Source organism: Lactuca virosa, chromosome 8, assembly GCF_052849685.1.
Source record: "Lactuca virosa cultivar CGN04683 chromosome 8, Lactuca_virosa_CGN04683_v6, whole genome shotgun sequence".
Taxonomy (NCBI): Eukaryota; Viridiplantae; Streptophyta; class Magnoliopsida; order Asterales; family Asteraceae; genus Lactuca; species Lactuca virosa.
This window is the reverse complement of record NC_136433.1, coordinates 111322770-111342850: the sequence shown is the minus strand read 5'-3', so window position 1 is coordinate 111342850 and position 20081 is coordinate 111322770. Positions and strand designations below refer to the sequence as shown.

Here is a 20081-nt window from a genome sequence, read left to right as displayed (position 1 = left end):
CATCATCGGTATCTTTCAACCGGTAATCATCATCGGTATCTTTCAACCGGTAACGGTCATCGGTATCTTTCAACCGGTAACTGGGGACTATTCCACCCCTACCACTAGCATACAACAACAAGATATAAACATACAGTCAGGCATATCCGGGTACTGACCTACCCTTCGGTCCTAAGGACCGCTGTCAGGGAAACTAATCCCTATTATACACGTAACATATCATATAGATAAAACTCATGACCCAAGCACGTAACCAGACCAAGATAATTATCACAAAGACAATCATCTCCTAAATACCCCTCTTTGGTGGGCCGACATTGTGGCCTTAGACCCACCCCTACTGGAAGGTAACTCACCTCGTACGAGTAGCTGCTGATAATCTGTGCGGGAAACCTCTGTCTGCTGCTGCTCCGGAAATCCTCCGGCTACAATCCCCACAAAACACTCAGTCAGAACCTGATATCTACTCTTAGGGTAAAATGACTATTTTACCCCAACCAAATCCAAGTCAAAGTCAACTTCCAGTTGACCCGACTCGCCGAGTTGGGCCGTAAACTCGTCGAGTCCCTTCCCTTTACTCGACCTTATCCACGACTCGACTCGTCGAGTTTGGCAACGACTCGAAGAGTTCCCCTTCTTTACGAACATCAATGAGCCTTCATCCGACTCGCCGAGTCATATGAACAACTCGTCGAGTTCACCTTCAACTTATGAACAAGTCCTAGCCTTGACTCGCCGAGTTGTATGAACAACTCGTCGAGTTCATCTTCAAACATAAGGAGATTGCCTTGGACTCGCCGAGTCTGTTCTAGCACTCGTCGAGTCCCATGAACTCCAGGTCTAAAACTAAGTCCAATGCGTTGGGTCACTCTTTCTGTCCTGCTACAACCCTTCTAACACCCAACTGAGTTCTTTTGACCCTCAACAGATATGGGACTCAAAGCCTTGGACTCGTCGAGTCCCAAGAACGGACTCGCCGAGTCGATAACGTCCACACCCTAAATCCTCGATTTCTGATGTACAACACTTGTCCAAATGATAGATCCAAGCCCCTAAGCTCGATCTAGCACGTAAAGTTACGAAATTTACGTGCATGCATGGGACTTTTGAGCCAAAAAGGCTCTAAATGGTTCTTTTGTTGCATGGGGCCTTCCTTGGGTGCAAAAGCAACCCAAATCTGCCTTGTGACTCTCCCCAAGTGCTAGATCCAAAGTCTTGACCCCCAACCATGTTTGCAAATCATGGTTGGTCACCTCATATGGCTTAAAAGCCCTAAATCCTCCCCAAAAATGGATCTAACAAACAAGTAAGCAAGGTATAGACTTTATACCTTTCAAAGACTGCAAATGATGAACCAAACTCGGATCCTTCAGTTTCCTCTTGATCCTTCTATGCTCTTCCTTATTCCTTGTGAACAAAACCACCAAAATCACCACAAATGCCTTTAGATCTTCACACACTCGACTAGGGTTTGCTATGGAGGGTCTTTGGGAGCAATATGGGCGAGTGGTGGCTGAAAGAGATGATTAAATAGGGTGCAAACCCTCAAATTAGGGTTTTGTCCATTCAGAGCCTACTCGTCGAGTCTGGTCGCCGACTCGACGAGTCCATCACTTAAGTCCCGCGTCCAGTCTCACTCCTACTCGACGAGTTGGGCCTTCAACTCGTCGAGTCCTAGACCAAAATGCAAAATACAACAAAACAAATTACATACCAGGAACCGAGTGCTACAGTTCATTAGTTTGTATAGGTGAGTTGCTTGACTACTTGGAAGACATGGTAGGCCCTTGTGCTGCCAGGTGGCAAGAAATTAAGATTGGACAAGTTCGGTCCATATGGTTTTGGATTTTTCACAACCTTGTCTTATGATTATGGTTATGACAAATTCACATGGATAGGAACACATACACCATAAAATCTAAGTGATAAGGTTTCTCTCCGCTTCATGAAAATGATTGTGAGGAAACGTTTTCACTAAGAAGATTTTAAGGAGATAGCAATTGTGCAAATTGCATTCTCAAATTCGATTATGATTACGGCATCCTTCTTCATAGTTTGAATTGTGAGAAATGGCAAAAGGTTTAAACATTTGGGACTTACTGCTGTAAGCTCTGAAATAGTTTAGACACACATATGAGCTTTCTAATAAAAGGTGTATGAGCTTAGATAAAGTCTTATCGAAGCATCACGTATCAGAAATATGAACTTTGGTAAGAAAGTCAATAAGTATTGATTTCTAGAAGTCCAACTGTTTTCTGAGTACATGTCAAAGCTAGTGGGAGCATAAGTGTTATGCTGGTAAGGAGATAATTATCATGTTAGTGGGAGCATGATTATTATGTTAAGTTTTTCAAGTTAGCAATATTAATTATAGAAAACAAAAGTTTCAATTCGCAAAGTTACATAGGTTGAAAAGTTGTTTTGCTATAATTAAGGGAGAGAAATTTATAGTTCACTTCAAATCTAAAAGCTTAGATCGAGAAATTTTAATCAAATTAGTCAAAGGACATATATGAATGTTATGTTGAAAAGATTGAACATAAGGAAATTCTATATGGCAATATTATAGCAGGAGACTGGTAAAGTATCATGTCTTTATGTAAGACATTATGTATCGTATCCCATACACTTCGGGTATAGGATCGATTACATATGCTGTAATTTTCGACCGTTCTGAATTTCTAAGTGCCTAGGGCATTAAGAGGGAAAAACGACCAGAACCGGATATGGCTAAAGTAGTTAAACAACTGTCAAGGATGATCTAAGGTTCGCTAAGGATTGGTTGCTTATGGGCAGTTGGAAGTAAAGCATTGAATGGAACATATTGACATTATTATGAATAGATAGGATTCTATTAAGAATGAGTTGTCATATGGCAAATATGGAAATGTTTCCATAATGGGAGTTGGACATTAAGAATATATGTAGATTAGAAACTTTTATGCAAGAAGGATGTTCAAATGAATGTACTTTGAATGTGAGACTTAATATCTATGGATTTATCTTGTAACAATCTCCAATAGAGCGCTTTGAAATATCATTGGCAGAGTCCTTGTGACTGTGGTGCTATGACATTACAAAAGGATCATTGCGTAAAATGTTAGAATCTAACATATTCCAATAGTGGCAAGAATTTGGTATTCTTACGTTTATGATAAGGATTAGGAATTGTGAAATGAGTGACATTGGAAGTGTGTTCAATTGATCTATTTCACAAAGTAAGGACCATAGGTAAGCATAGTGTGCATGCTTGGAGCAAGGTATGAGTATTGTTTCAATTCAAGTATTAAGTTGATTATCTGAAACATTATACAATGAATAATGTGTAATCAATATGGTGACTAAATAATAAGTGTTTTATTTATACTCAAGAGTTTGAGGCCATATTGAATTCGATTATTCTTGTGTTTCACTTCGCATGTTTTGACTTCCAGAATTACTAGGTTATTCAAACATTCACAGTCGATCATACTTTGGAAGTAAGTAATGAGGTAAGACTGTCATGAATTCGACTGTAGATTGTCTAAAGCTTTTAGACATAGCAAAAGTCTGTTGTAGTGTTCATGAGTGCTCATGAAATAATATTTGAGTATTAGATTAAACCCACGCTCACGTGAATCACTTCATGGATTTTATCACGGGTAATTGTGAGACGATAATATCTTATATTCTTGAAACGGAGACATATAGTTGTTGTTTACAAGTCGGTTTCACATTGATAATACGTAAACGCATCAGTAACTTGATGTTATAAAACGTATTGTTGTGTGTGATTTGATGAGTAAATAGTGCAAGCATATGAGTCGACGTTTATCTGTTCCTTTTACCCAAAGTGGGATAAAAGCGATATATGTGGGCCCCTCGATGATTTAGTGATGACACCCTAAAGCGCTTGTCCAAGCCTGGACTACGTTGATGTGTTCAACTGAAGTCTATTGTCAGTCATCATAAATCGGAAATCGGGAAACAACACATGAACAGAGAGAATGATTATAATCCATGTCTCAGTTCATACGATATCTTGTAGAATGGAGAAATATATGATCCCTTATCTAAAGGACGCGTTGTTGATAAGATCAGAGTTTGACAGCGGATTTTGAAAGCTACGATTGCTAATCAGGTTTTGAAGTCGTACTTGCAATAATAGTTATTAGACTTATCCAAGTGGGAGACTGTTGGATTAGGTGTCTAAGCCCATAACTATTTTTGGTATGTACTTGATTTGATTATGAGCATGGTCCTTTTGGGTTGCCTTCACTCATGCAACTTGATAGGATGACAAGAGGAGAGAGAGTAGAATTTATTATGTGAATAATAAATTAGTACTCAAAATGGTTTTATTAATACATTACAAGATTAATATATTATTTGGAAATTATATTATTTAGTTAGTATTGATCATAAATTAATTTGGAATTAATTTGGTGATCAAAAGAGACTGATTAAATAATTGGGGACTGATATTCCAGATCATTGATAGTTGCAATTGGGCTGATGGATCACCTTGGAATAAGGTTGGACGAATTCTATGGATAGCCCATGAAGAATTCGTCCAAGGGGATTCTAGAAGGTATCCATGGGCTGCTTAAGGCCTAAGCAGACACATTAGGTTTTCCACCTAAAACCCTAGCAGCCACAAGTATAAATAGACCCCATGACTAAGGATTTTCGGCTAAGCATTTCAAGAAAGAAACCCTAGCTGAAATCCTTCTATCCTAAGTCATCTTCTTGCATTGGGTGTTTGTGACTCCATTAGAGGTGCAACACTTGGGGCACTAGGCTTTCAGAAGTCAAGATCAAGAAGGATTAAACTTGTTATTGCTACATAACAAGAGAGGTACACATTCTAACCCTAATCATATGCGATTTTCGGTATATGTATGCTAGTTATAGGGTTATTGATTTGGTATTCATATTTTATGTTCAAATTAGAAAAACCTAGATCCAAAGTAATTAGGGTTGCATGTACACCATAGGAATGATGTTATGCTCAAAATCCCAACACTTAGAACCTATCAGAGATCCATGTCAAGTCAGGATCCTCTAAAAAGACATATCCAAGAAAAATAATATTACCAGTGGCCATAGAAGCAGTAGTAGAGGAACCCTCTTGGAGACTGGAATATTCAAGCTTGAACGACCTCTCAACGTTAGGAAGTGTGAGAAATTTGGAAATCTTGTCCTCAGAGTCACCGGCGATAGGAATAAGCTCCTCAAACCTGAAAGCTACATCAAAACAAACAAAATAAGGGAAGTAAATTTCAGGTCCTTTATATCTAAATTTATTTCCTACCCTTTTTAATCCATGTTCTTGGCAGGGAATCCCCCTCAGGAAGCGAGTCGTGTCTCACGAAGAAATATTTTTCTTTCCAAGCGTCATCATTTTGCTTAGATTTCAGAATGAGGTGGGTTTTGTTTGTCTTAACTCTTAACAGGAAATGAGAAGAACCGAAAGTAGAAAGATCATAGATGAAGGCCAACTCAGGTAATCCAATGTCCATATTCTTGGACTGATTCAGGCGATCGATCCAAAAGAGGATCCTCCAAACCACGGGCATAGTTTGGATATAGGAGATTTGGGTACACAGAAAGAAATCATGAATAATACCAGTTAAATGATAGTTAAACCTAGAGTGAATGGGTATTCAGGAAAACAAACCCACGTTGGAGACACAAAATCAGGTTGAACGATAGCCTCAAAAGGACGAAAAACCACATCAGAAGGGAAAGCCCTGATGGCTTTCAACGATTCCATGCCTTCATTGTCGAAAGAACAAACCTCGTCATAGGTTAAGATTGCTTAATCACTAAAATCGTTCTCGGAGGGAATAACAACGCCAGCTCGAGAGCGACTAGTTTTCTTAGCCATGACAAGGAAAATCGAAACAACGGAAGAACAAATAAAAGGAAAAAGGATTGCCTTCACAACGAGATGATGGCGACTTGGGAAAGTAAAAAGAGGAGTTACCAAAATCCCTCATTTATAGCTAGAAAAAAATAACAGATATGATTTGACCATTTCTCTATTATCTCGATAAAGATAAGACCTATCCATTATGGAGTAATTTTAAATTCCTCTTTTAAATTTAATTTAAGTTATTCATTCAACATTTCCGAAACTGACATTACATTTTCAGGAATAACATGGGGGTAATTGTTAGGGCCAGAATCCTTACAATATTCAGGATCCTCAAATATCCAGGATCCTCAGCTACCTCAGGATCCCGGCTAATTACCGTTATTATTTTTATTAATATTTATAACGGTCATATTTTGTCTATAACTAACACGTGTGCAGAAGTAGTCAAGGGAATACCAATTCTCAACGAAGAATCATCTCAACTATGCTAAAGATCCGGAATACTTGGTCAAATAACGTTCATGAAGCTGGTCATAGAGGATCCCGGAAATATCGGACATCTTGTTGGCTAGTTTAGACTATAAATTGACATTTGTATTCTGCACACAAGACACTATTCTTTAGTCTAAGTTTACTCTATGAAATTCTTTACTCATTCTTAATAAGAATTCACTGTAATCATCATTTTATATCAATAAAATCATCAAGGCAGGTGATCATTATCACCTCCCAAGGTTTTATGACGGGGATCCTAGCAAGGATCAAGGGCTTTCCTTGTAAACCATTGTGTCACTTTCTTCTACCATTTGCTATTACACAATCTGAACATCACAGCCTCTCATTCAATTTGGTTGATTAGTACTTGTGTAATTTTTGGACCAAAACATCGGGCGTACATGCAGAGTACGTCGCACGTACGCATACAATGGACAAAAGTGATTGTTAGGCCTCAAACCCACCTGTGGATTAAGGCCTAGGGCTATGATGGAGGGTATTTGGTCCTTTTGGGACTTAGATTTTATTTGATTGGGATTGGACACTTTGGGTTGTTGGGCCTTGGGAGGAAGAGGCCTAATAAGGCAAGGATCAGGGAACCTTTTGCCTTAAGACATGAATTAGGGTTGGACCTTGGAGTCATAATGTAATCTAATGGGTAATTTGAAATTTATGTTGTGCGATAGGAAGAGGAGTTCACGAGTCTTTCGCTAAGTACGATTTGACACCCACAGTTGAGGTGAGTCTCCTTTCGTAGAATTCGTGGGTCGAAGGCACCAAGGTCGGCCCACTAGTTATGATATAGCATGATGATTGTCTTTGTAATAATTATCGGTTGTGCGTGTATTATTTGATGACTCTGTGAATTATGTGTGATATTATATGGTTGTGGTAGGGGTGAAATAGACCCGGTATACTGTTGAAATAGACCGAAGGGGCAAGTCGAGCACACATATATGATCGACAGTATTTGGTTGAAATAGACCGAATGGGGTAGGCCAGCACCCGGATATGCTTGGCAGTATGTTTATTTTGTATGTAGTATGGTGGGGGAACTCACTAAGCTTTGTGCTTACAGTTTCAGTGTGCGTTTCAGGTACTTCCAGCTTGAAGGGAAAGGGGTCGGCATGATCGCATCGCATCACACTATGATTTTCCGCAGTAGAGATTTTGGGACTTATGCTCTAATAACACTTTTCTGTGTTTTGTTTTGATTAAATACTATGATCGTCGTATGTTCACATTGCTTTTGAAATTGATGATGTTTTGGGATATGGGTTTAGTAACTATGAAAATAAATTTTTTGGGTCGTATTTTTGGGATGTTACATTTTGGCTAATTTGATTTATAGTTTGAGATTTGGGTTCTTGTTAATTGTATAGGTGACCGGTAGAGATAGCTTTTAGAGCAGTGATCGGTGCAGCTATTCTTTCAGACTGTGTGGTGAGTCTCTTCACTGTACTCGTGGTTCGAAGGCACCAATGACGACCCACTGGATTATGGTTGTAGGATGATTGTTGTCTTTGTGACACTTGCTGATATGCATGCACGTGTTTGTTGTCTTTGTGACTCATGCTTATATGCTTGTATGATTTATGTATTGAGTTATATGGGCTCGGAGTCATTACGGACTCGGGGTTGATACGGACCCGACACAACTACAAGCTATTATATAGAGTCATTATGGAGTCGAGGTTGATATGGACCCGACACAGCCACAAAGAGGTTGTATTTGTATATATATGTGGTATGCGGTATTTTGGGGAACTCACTAAGCTTTGTGCTTACGGTTTCATATTTATGGTTTCAGGTACTTTCGCTTCAAAAGGGAAGGGCCCGGCGTGACTGCACAACATCCCCCAGAGTTTTTCCGAATTGGCAATTAATGATATTACTCTGATGTTTAAATAATATATTCACTTTGATTGGTTTTGGAACAAGTCATTGTATGACTATATTTTTAAAAATGAAAATTTTACCTTGGATTTTCGGGGTGTTACAGTTTGGACTATCGGGTTGGGTTATTGACCTAATTTTAATTAGGGTTTTTATTATTTGTGATTTAGTGAGAGGATTTCACGAGTCAGCAGCTCGAGTGTGATTTGATACCTTCAGTCTGAGGTGAGTTTCCTTCACTGTATCCGTGGGTCGAAGGCACCAATGTCGGCCCACTAGATTATGTTTGTAGGATGATGGTTGTCTTCGTGACAATTACCTGGTATGCATGTATCCGCTTGATGTCTCCGTGACTCTTATTGTTATGATTATATGTGTTAGTTGTAGGGTTGAAATAGACCCAATACTGGTTGAAAGATACCGAAGGGGGTGAAATAGACCCAATACCGGTTGAAAGATACCGAAGGGGGTGAAATAGACCCAATATGTTTTTTACTGTTATATATGTATGGTATGGGGTATTTTGGGGAAACTCATTAAGTTTTGTGTTTACGGTTTTCAGTTTATATTTCAGGTACTTCCAGCTCAAAAAGGAAGGGTCCGGCTTGATCGCACCGCATCCGCCCATGTTTTCCGCACTATGTGATTTTGGGATTTGTACTCTGATATTATTATTATTATTCACTATGATACACTTTCGGTTGTTTTGATATGATTATTGGATGTTTGAAATGATTTAAAAGTAAAATTTTGCCTAATTTTTTTAGGATGTTACAAGAGTGGCAGCTGAGCCACTGGGGAAAAGTCCCTGAGTGGCGGCTGAGCCCCTCCGGAAAGTCTCTCTCCATGGAGGAGGTAATTTTCACTATATAGGGGACAATTAGTTCAGTCCTTGGGCCAACCCAATTCAGGCCCAACTAGCAAGGAGCTGGAAAATGCCACCCGGGGGCGCCAGGCGCACACCAGGCAAGGTTGGCAGGCGGGTGGCAGACAAGGCTATCAAGGGAGCGTCAGACAGGGTTGGCAAGGGAACGTTAGGCAGGAAAGCGTCAGGCAGGGTTGGCAAGGGAACGCAGGTATGGCTGGAGCGCGCCAGGCTGGGCTGGCATGCCAAGGATGTCTAGGCCATGCTAGTAGACATATCATCATCAATTACCATCACCATCAAACTGCCCTTAATCAACACATTGCCCTTCTCCTTCTCCTGACAGACCTTCTCTACCATACTTGACATACTCAATAATTTATTTGAGGTTCTCAAACTTATGATCAACATGCCCTCCTTTATAGTCAACAATGGTGTAGGATTTGTCAGCCTCGTCATCAATTAGTACACCTTCATAGACCACAATGGCAAGGGAATTATCATCCAGTGGGCCATCATTGAGATAGTCTTCATAGTCAACTATTGGCAAGAAAATGTCATGTTATATGTACACATGGGTTTCCTTGTGTGCAACAAAGTGAGACATAAAGATGATGTCTTCATCATCTTCTAGGGATATTAGCCTATTGTCCAATTCAGTTAGGGCATCAAGAAATGGTGACAAATGTGGAGAGCTTCATCATACTTTAGTTTCCTCATCATGATATGAAGATCAAGCATGATAAATCCTCGATGTTAATCACATGGAAATAGTTAACTTCACCATTAATATACATTCTTCTCGGGAATGGAGTGAGGATCCCACCATGATGCATCTTCATGGTGAAGATGTTGTCATAGCCTCCTATGGAAAGCCAACTGCATCATAAAGATCTTGGAGTAACATAAAACCATACACAAGTAATGACACTGAAACAAGACAACATACAATGAAATCTAAGAACTATGAATCAAAGGCAAAAAAATGCAATAAAACTTAAGAACCGAGAAAGATACAAAACAACATACAATGAAATCTAAGAACTAAGAATCAAAGGCAAAAAAAAATGCAATAAAGCTTAAGAACCGGGAAAGATATACAATCAAAGCTTAAGAACTAAGAATCAATAGACAAGAATATAGTTCATACTTCGTACCATATATACACTTCACATCAACATGATAACATTTACTTGTCCTACTCTACATTATGCATTAATTATGTGTACTTGATTCTACTTGATTATAGTTTAGGGTGGTTTATGCACATGATTCTACTTGATTATAACTTAGGATTCAATGGTGACAACGATCGAGAGCGTTTAATCTACTTAGGAGCGTTTAATCTACTTATGACAATGCCACTGTACTGCAAACGAAGCGACAATGGAGGAAATAGACTCAATGGCAAAAGAACCAAAATACCCTCCTGGACATGGCACATGAGGGTTATTAATAGTAGCAAACTTGCAGGGCTAGTTTTGTAGAACTAACCTTGCTAAATTAGTTTGAAATAGAAACAATCTTGCAACAATCCAGAGTTTTTTTTGTTTTTTTATTATTTTGAAAGAGAACAATCCAGAAAGTTGGACCAAGGATGCGATGAAACCTAAACACAAGGGACCAACATGTATTTTACTTTAAAATTAATAAACTCCAAAATAACAAATTTAAACATCTGTCATCAAAACTGATTTTTTTACCTACTAGATTCTAGAACAGGTCATAACAGTTAAGTTAACTTTGGCAAGCCTACTGAGTAAGGAGATAAAATCTACAATTTTATGGTCAAGTAAGACATTTTTTTTTAAATCTAACAAGATCAGTATCGGTATGACTTGCCTAAAAAGTAAAAACCAAGCAACTTTCGCACTTGGCATTCCGTATTTCATCATAAAACAGAACAGCACCTACAAACTGAAACTAAAACCAAAATTTTTAAATCTAACAATAAATCAATACATCTGTAGATACAAAGTTCCAGTTTATGTAAAACAAGAGATGGTTGAACCCTGCCATGCTACCACCCGCTCGACCACCCTGCACCACTATCCGATTGCACAGAGCTTCTCTTGCCGCCGCCGCCACCACCACCACCACTACCACCACCATCAGCCCAACCGCCATTAAAAGCCACTCCTCCCGGAGAGTTCTGAGTTTTTCCACCTGGTAAACCCCCCCACCCTTCTTCCCAATCCTTAGACCTATCGTCTCCACCACGGTTGTTAAATGACCCCCGCCCTCGGCCCCGCCCACGTCCACCACCGCCGTAAGGTCTCGGCACACCGCTTTCGTGACCACTGCCGCCACTCCTGAAATCACCTCTACCTGCAACACGTGTAAGTCAAAAAAAAAAAAAAAAAAAACTGAATCCAATTATCCACAAGGCTGAGGCCGAGGCTCACCTGGTCTAGAACTCGGAGTCGATGTTCTTTCTCGATCTCCAGATGATCCTCTCCAGTCGCTGCTATTATTAGAGCCGCCGCCGCCCCAGCCCCCACCTGCAGGGCTGCGCATGGGCACCATGGCGGCAACGGACCGAATGGAGGGTCCCGCATCATGTGGATCATCAATGTGTCTTTGAAAATATGCAACAAGTCTGTCGATTTCCTCAAACATTTTCTTTCTGAATTTAAACCCCTTGGGATACAATCCAATATACTCATGATGCGGATTGGAGCTTCGTATGTATGTCAAGATGAATGTGCCGGGGTGTTCATGGGATATACCAAATGAGTAAACAATCCTCGATGGATTCTCGAGTTTTTCTTTCCTTAAACTCTCATCCACTTCTGCTTTCTCCCCATCTTTAAACTTCCTATAACCCAACATCGTCTTTAAATGGGTCACTAAAGGATCAACATACCGATCCATCACCTGCAACACCCCACAATAAGCAAGCAACTTAAGAATAATCTAATGCCATGAAATAAGATATTCATTCATACCTCATCTAGATCTTCAAATACATCCTCTCCTATTTTTAGTGTTTTTCCAAGCCTTAACATGCTTGTAATGTCCTTATTCTCCTTTCCACCTTCTATAATGTCTTTGTGAGCATAAACACCATCATAGATTTTGAGTGTCAGTGTTAGGTACGAGGGCCCACGTGAGCTAGGACGAACAATGCTCTCACCAGGCTCCTTATCAGACAGCATCTGGTGGGACACAAAAACAACATATATATATATATAAGAGACTTTATTAAACTTCACCAATAACATACATTACATACCTCCATTGCTTCATCCGCTGTGATATTCTGGAAGCGAGGATGAACAATCATTCTTGATTTGAAATGCTTCTTTGCTAGCGCTTTTGCTTTATTTGCTTTTTCTTTTTCAATTTCTGAATTGTCACGGTCTTCAAAATAATACGGATCCATGGCTTTATAGTTTTGAGAGGCGTCACTCCTTAAATCACTGTCTCTACAGCTTAAGAAAACCTGGTACCTCTTTTTCTCAATTGATTTTATTTTTGCAGTGATGATGTCCCCTTCATTCAGCCTTTCAGTCAAATCATTATTATCCCTCCGCTCATCACTGTAATCTTCCTTGTTCAGCATACCAGTGAGCCCCGAATCGAGAGAGCATATCGCCTTTTGAGGTTGAACCCTACGAACAGTCGCCTGGACGATTTTACCCTCACACAGCGTATCCTCACTTTCACCACATATCATATAAAAGGCTTGGTCTTCATTTGGTTCCACATATGGTCTTCGCCAGTCTTGAAAACCTTGAATCAACTCCGATCTCATATCATTCAGAGTCACCTTTTTGTTCTCCTGTTTCTTGGATCTTGCATAGTTATCGACCTTAAGACTCCTCAACTGATTAGGGTGTTCTCTCACGTGCTCGATTGCCATTTCCAGCATATCCTCATCATCATTTCCATCATCTCCTCCTGAATGTTTTCTGAACACCTCTTTAGCCAATTCCTGTGCAAGACCATACGATTCCGGGTGGATCCTCGTGTCATCCAACAAATCAATGAACTGGCTGCTGCTAGCGGCGTTTCCACTCCGGCGAACACGTAAAAACCCAACAGCATTTACAAACACCTTTTTGTCCAGACCGTGGTTCAACAGGTCCTTTCTCGTGTATATCGACCCAGCCCTCACTAAGGACCGCTGTAAAGAAGCGGCTTTACGGGGTCCCAGCCCCGAAATGAACTGCGAAGGACCAAAAAGCCATTCGTGACTTATGGCTAAGTTGATGTCAAGCCCCACCTGATTCGTGGCATCCACCATGATCTGTTCAACCATCCCGTATTTCTCATCCGGAGTTAGAAAGCTTTCTAAAGGACTCAGTTTCCATGATAATATCTCCTTTGCGGGCCCACACAGGGTAGCAACCATTGCCAATGGGTTTTGAAGGTATCGTCCTAGGCCCACCGCTCGCCTTACGATTCCTGAAATTTCATAACAAAAATTAATAAATATTAGATTTCAAGTAAAAACACCATGGCATCAAATATATTTAATTACCTGGTTGCGGTTGAAGCTGTTCGGATGATATGCGAGAATTTTCATACAAGTGTGGGAGAGACTCGTCACCATATACAACACCACCTTCCATGTCATGTCCAAGATCTCTAGGGTTTTCTTCCACCATCTTGAAAATGATCTGATCATATAACAAAACAATACAATTAATATCAATATGATATGATTTTATATGTGAAACAAAAGTAACAATGTGTTTTACCTCAAAAATATTATCTTTTAAGCTTCTACAAGACAAATTGACAGCTCCAAGAACAACAACATAAGGTTGGTGATCTGTCATGAACTTAACGAGACGTTGTTGATCGTTCTTTTTACGTTGTTGGTCATTAGCATTTTGACCACGGATGCTTATGGAAGCAGCATACAGCACATCAACAACCTCTCCATATGAATCCAACATCACAAATGTTGTTGCAGGTTTCCCTGGGCCCCAACAGCACGCCATAACTCTCGGTGCACCATCATAATCATCTGAATTAACATCGTGTTCTTTTTTCTGATAAGGTGCCACAGACACTTTATCCCATAATAACCTTCCGTATTCCATGAGCAACCAGTTTTTTGCTCTGCTTGCCAAAATGCCTCTCGCTTCTTTTCCCATTGAAGGTAAAAGCAAACCATCAAACGCATCTTTTATGATTAGTTTCCTTTGTTCGTTCCATAACTGAGCAGATTTGCTCACACCATCACTAAGGTAGTAGTCATGAGCATCACTGATCAACTTATCGTGAACAGAAGCTGGAAGCTTTACAGATACTTGTACAAGCTTCTCCTCTTCTGCTTTTTGAATAAGAAGCCACTGCGCATCATTAAATCTTGTCAAAGGTTTGTCCTTCAACCACTTTATCCCTGCAAATTCATGATCAGAATCTATGGCCTTGTTGCCATCAGATGTGGGACTAGTGGACACCACCGCATTGTCCATGAAGATGCTGCGCACATGTTTCCTCACACATGGCTCACAACTAATTTCAACTGCAGCCTATAAAAAACAAGATAACTTAGTCATTACATAATGAAGTACCATAGCTTAAAAAAAATGAGAAAAAATACAACAATACCATATGCCTAGCGCCTCTGAGAACAGCCTGAGGATTTTCAAACATTGCACAAGTAAATCTTGAGGCCACCTCTTCTGGTGTTTCCTTTGCATCTTCCAATTCTTCCATCCTCTGTATAAAGGAAGCATTATAGTTAGTTAACGGTGGTTCATTTTGTGAAAGTGGGATGTCAAATTGTGGAGCTTAGTCAACTTACTGACCATTTGTTCAAGAGAAATCAATAATCCAAATTCCTCAGAGCTGTAGCCAAACTTGGTAGCAACCTCCCATAGTCCAGCTTTGCTGCAAACACTATATTGTGATTTCCTCTTTGGTCTTTTGAACTGTCCTTCATCCATACCAGTATCACCAGGGGGGAAATGTAGGTTAAATTTTGAGTCCACGTCATCAATTTCCCTTTCTGACTCAGCAACTTTGAGGGACTTGGTGATTGAATCAAACAGTTTCTGGTTCAAATGAAGACGTGCCTCATCATATACGCTTCGTTCTTCTTCAAACCGCTTGTTGTAGTATGACTGTAACGCGCTTTTTCGTTTTTGAAGCATCAACCATTTTCTGTCTAGCTCCAAGATAGCCCAAAGAACCTTGTGCCACCTCAGCGTGGGTTTTTTCTCAGATTTGTTTTCACTTACCTTGTCATCTTGTGGCTCTGGATCCTTAAAAAGGCTCATGCACTCCTCTTTCCTATACATAGCAATAAATGGTACCTGATAATAAAGATGTTACAAGTTACACGGATCCCAATAAGATTTGGTCCTTTTAAAATAGGGATCAAATTAAGCACTTACATCTAACTTCTGGACATGCATAAATTCTAAAAACCGCATGATGTCATCCTTAACTATGGCCAGGTCATACCCTTCTTCGGTTGTTCTATCACCTCCTCTTCCAAACAATACCACACCTGTTTGAAGTTGATGAAGAATCCAAGTACTCTCCTCTTCTATACTCATTTCATCTGTTGGTGGAGGACCAGTGCTTTCCTCGGATATCTACAAAGAGAAAACTTGTACAACAATCAATACGTAATAGATGGATGAAATATTTAGTATGTAAATGTTAATATGGTGACCTGCATTCTTTCTGGAATATCTATCTCACGAATGTGCTCATCTTTTTCGGTTTTGTATTTATTGGAAAGAATGGTGGGTTCAAATTCATCTTCAAGCCTCCTTTCCTTCCCTTCACCACTATCATCATATCTACTGATTCTTTCTAGTCCCAACTTGCGTTGCCTCAACAGCTCATCCACATCACCAAATATATCATGAGCTTCCTGTATTGCACTAGAGGAAACCCCTGGAGCCTGCCTTGACTTTTTCTTGTTGACCTTCCTCCTCCTTGTTGGTTCACCATGTTCATCAACCTCTTCCTCATCAACAATGAAGTCAGCCATTTCATCTTCTTCCTCACCGATGTCACCATCCTCTTCCTCTTCAGGTTGATCCTCTTCAGCAATGTCCTCAAGGGGTGGACCTAAAGGTTATGTGCAAAAAGCTAATTATGATTATACACGATAATGATTACTAAAATGTGTTTTAAGAAAGTCAAGAAAATACCCTCATCATCCCCAAATAAACTATGCTCGATTTTCTGCTCTGCACTTCGCCCACTCTTTCCACTTCTATTATAATCATCCTCATCAGAAAATCCTGATTGCCCTTCATCAGCATCAGACCTTGCTTTCTTTAGTCGCTTAAACTTTTTACTCTCCTGACAGATTCACGTAGAAAGTTTTTAAAAAGTAAATAGAATGAAAGATAATTGCTGAAGAACCATCTGAATGTAGAGCAAGAGACTCACTGCTTTTGGACGTCGAAATCCAGTGATGTTGTTATCTTGAAGAAGCTCATAGTCATCTTCGTCAAGAACATAGTTCTTCTCCGATTCCCTTAAGATCAATGCAGCATAAATTAGAAAGGCAGCCGTGCATTCACAACAAAAGGTAAGCTTGTCAAATTGATTTTACCTTTTCTTTCTTTTCTTCTTCTTTTGTCTCTCATCATCACTATCCGCCCTATCCTCTTCCTCAGCATCCTGTTCATCTTCATCAATATCATCCACTATGAAACCATCTTTCTCATACTCATCTTCTCCTTCCTCTAATCAAGGTCATAAGCAAAAGCTCGTCAGAAGATAAATTATAAACTCAAAAACGACAGAATGAATTGATTAGCATAAAGTGTGAAGGATGCAGAAGTTTCAATTGTCCGCAATTAAGTGGGCAACAAATTTCAGAAACACATAGGACATATAATGATTTTTTGCAATTGGGGGAAAGCACAGGGACATCAAAGAAACCCTAAAGAACCTTTCGAGAGAGCAATAGCATTCCCAACATTATTATTGATATAGTTATCCAAATTTTAGAAAATTCATACCATCTTCCTCGTCATCCTCTTCGTCGCGATCTTCAGGATCAACTGCTTCCCCATCAGGCTCTTCCCTCTCGTCCTCTTCAACTTCAATCTCATCTATACGTGCATAGAATTAACCAGGGGGCAAAAAAAACAAAAACCTAGTAAATAAACGCATAAATCAAAGACAGTGCTTGTTAATTGAAAACTTCGGGTAGGTAAAAACACCTTCTTCGTCTGATAATACAGTTTTTCCAGCCATTATACGATTGAAACCAGCGGGCAAGAAGGATGCAAGCAAAAACCCTAAGAACCCACAGTCAGAATTTTGGCTTTCGACGAAACCCTAAGCACAAAGACGCTAAATAAACAAATATCAGTGAATCGGAGTCTCCGCAGCTTCGTTGTGCATAGACGAGCGATGATACGAAGCGGGTAGAAATTATTGTGAATCGAAATAGCCTTATATATCATAATGTTTGATAAAAATTGGCATATTGTTTGACGGTTTTTATTATTATTATTATTATTATTATTTACTTTTACTTTTACTTTTTATTTGCAACATACCCTAATTTCCGCATATTTACGGAATATAAGGTGGTGTTTGTTTTTTGTCTGCAGATCTGCGTGACCTCTTCTATCTGTGCCGCGCAGACCACGCGCAGACATTAGCCTTCGCAGACTGTTTGTTTTTTTGAACACTGCAGACCTAAAAATGTCTGCGCTCCCTCTTCTTGACGCAGATGTGGACCAGAGTCTTCTAACATCTTCAGACATCTTCTAGCTTAAAAAAAAACACATATAGCTTCATTTTTTTAAAGTTTTTTATTTATTTATATTTTTTCCAACTTTATTAATGATAAACAATTTGAAAAAAAATTACAAAACTTTAAAAAAAAAAAACGTTCGACGATACAAGCATGATATTTTTGACAAATTTATAAATAAAGATTTATTACAATAATAGTCGTTGAAGTTGTTTATATAAATATGAAAAAAAAAATCATAATATATTCTTATATTTTTTTGCCAAATTTTGTAAAACACTATTTAATACAGTATCGTCAATTTCTCGAGAAAATATTTATGGTACGTTTTTAATGGATTTAATTGAAAAAATCGAAGTTTATTTCCATCTATTTATGTATCAAATTCTTTGATCCTAATTATAATGTTTAGTTATAACTTTGCAATCAAAGTCGTTGGTTTTATCAAATATATACGTTAATTCATACCATTTTTATTTTTATTTTTTATACAATAATAGATAAAAATTGATCTAGATTTGTTAATTATTTATAATAAAGTCATAAAAATATTTAAAAAATCACTTTGAAGTTTAAAAAATTTAGTTCATTAAGATTTCAGTTTATTTTAGTAGCCCGCGGATGTTAAAAAAACAAACAGTCTTCTTTTTTCAGACTGCAGACGTTTGGTCCACCTCTTCTACTGCAGAGGTCTACAGATGTGGTCCGCAGACTGCAAACATTTTGCATCAGAAAAAACAAACAACACCTAAGTTTCATAACTCCACACCATTGTGATCCTCTCACTGGCTTACATCATTGGGAAAATGACTTATATGGGTAACTATGTTTCAAAATCGTTCAAAAAATACCATTCAAGTTTGGTGTGTCCAAAAAACACCATCCAAGTAAAGCATTTGTACAAAAAACGCCAACGAAGTACGTTCTTTGTTCAAATTTGACATTTGGTAACCGACAATTACCGGTAAAAAATAAGTAAAGGAAAAAAACAATAGGAAAATTACTCAAAGAGGTAACTATGTTTCAAAATCGTTCAAAAAACACCATCCAAGTTTGGTATGTTCAAAAAGCACCATCCAAGTAAACTTTTTGTACAAAAAACACCAACAAACTATATGTTTTGTTCAATATTACCCACCGGTAACTGGTTCTTATAGGTTAAATGATAACTTGACTTAACTATTATGACATGACATAATAATGATTGACAAAACAATAAATGATATATTCCTCCTTTAAAAACCGATTTAGGGTTTCTTCATGAATGAATGACTTATTCTTCTCCTATGATTGCTCTTCTTCTTCTAAAGTGATGATCTCGAACTCAAGTCCAAAACCCTAATTCTTAACTTAAGGCAAAAAGGGCTCCTTTACCCCTGCCTCAATGGACCTCCCTCCCCCTAAGGCCCAAATACATAAAAAGCCCAAAAAGTCATCCAAGCCCAACTACAAGGCATCTAAGGCCTAATATGGCCCAAGAACCCCCAACATGGCCTTAGCCAAAAAATGACATGCTACAATCAGGTGGCCCCGAGGCCTTACTTAAACAAGTTTGTGCATAGTTCCATCATATCCGGATGTCGAGCCAGTACGCCCGGCGTACTCCTAGCGTACGCCCAACGTACTCGGCTGGGGTTAAGAACCGCCAATCTTCCGAAGGCCATAACTTCTTCATTCTAAGTGTGATTTCGTCATTCTTTATATCTATGGAAGCTAATTTAGGCATCAGACAACCATACCGAGGGTTATGGCCTTCAGATTGCAATTCTTAGTGTTACCTTAATGCTAAATTAGATTTCGTCATTCAAAGGTCCAACCAAGGGTAGGGACCGAGTGTTCGGTTTGTGTTTGAGCACAAGGGCATATCAGTAAGTATCAGTTCGAGCCTTTATGAAGTTTGGATTTATGTTAGAAAAGTTTGATTGCAAGGGAGAGTTGATAGTATTGTAGAGCTTCTCGTTTCCTTCATGTGGATATAAAGAACGAAATTGGACTTAGAATGAATAAGTTATGGCCTTCGGAAGATTGGCGGTTCTTGAGCCTAGCCGAGTACGATAGGCGTACGTAGGAGTACGCCGGGCGTACTTGCATAAAATCCAGATCGCAGAGGCTTCAACATATGTTGGGCGTATGAATGGACTTGTTTAAGTTAGGCATCGGGCCCACCTGATTGTAGCAGGTCATTTTTTGGGCTTAAGGCCATGTTGGGGGTTCTTGGGCCATATTAGGCCTTAGATGCCTTGTAGTTGGGCTTGGATGCCTTTTTGGGC

General features: G+C 39.2%; 1 protein-coding gene across 1 annotated transcript; it reads right to left on the bottom strand.

Moving 5' to 3' along the window:
* Nucleotides 1–10954: 10954 nt before the first annotated feature.
* Nucleotides 10955–17481, bottom strand: GTB1 (global transcription factor group B1). Its single transcript, XM_079067393.1, has 15 exons — nt 17270–17481; nt 17066–17158; nt 16654–16786; nt 16488–16575; nt 16244–16397; nt 15757–16160; nt 15473–15676; nt 14885–15391; nt 14685–14795; nt 13823–14605; nt 13603–13741; nt 12352–13526; nt 12065–12274; nt 11522–11993; nt 10955–11444 (listed from the first exon to the last, which is right to left on the bottom strand). Exons 1-15 carry the CDS (start codon nt 17301–17303, stop codon nt 11137–11139), a joined length of 4815 nt encoding a protein of 1604 aa, XP_078923519.1. The 5' UTR covers nt 17304–17481; the 3' UTR covers nt 10955–11136.
* Nucleotides 17482–20081: the final 2600 nt, after the last annotated feature.

Excerpts from the sequence above, each read along its gene's own strand:
- GTB1 (XM_079067393.1), bottom strand. The coding sequence starts at position 17,303 with ATGGCTGGAAAAACTGTATTATCAGACGAAGAAG. Across the intron at positions 13,527-13,602 it reads ACAGCTTCAACCGCAACCAG|GAATCGTAAGGCGAGCGGTG; the intron begins GTAATTAAATAT and ends ATGAAATTTCAG. Across the intron at positions 11,994-12,064 it reads TATTTGAAGATCTAGATGAG|GTGATGGATCGGTATGTTGA; the intron begins GTATGAATGAAT and ends GGGGTGTTGCAG.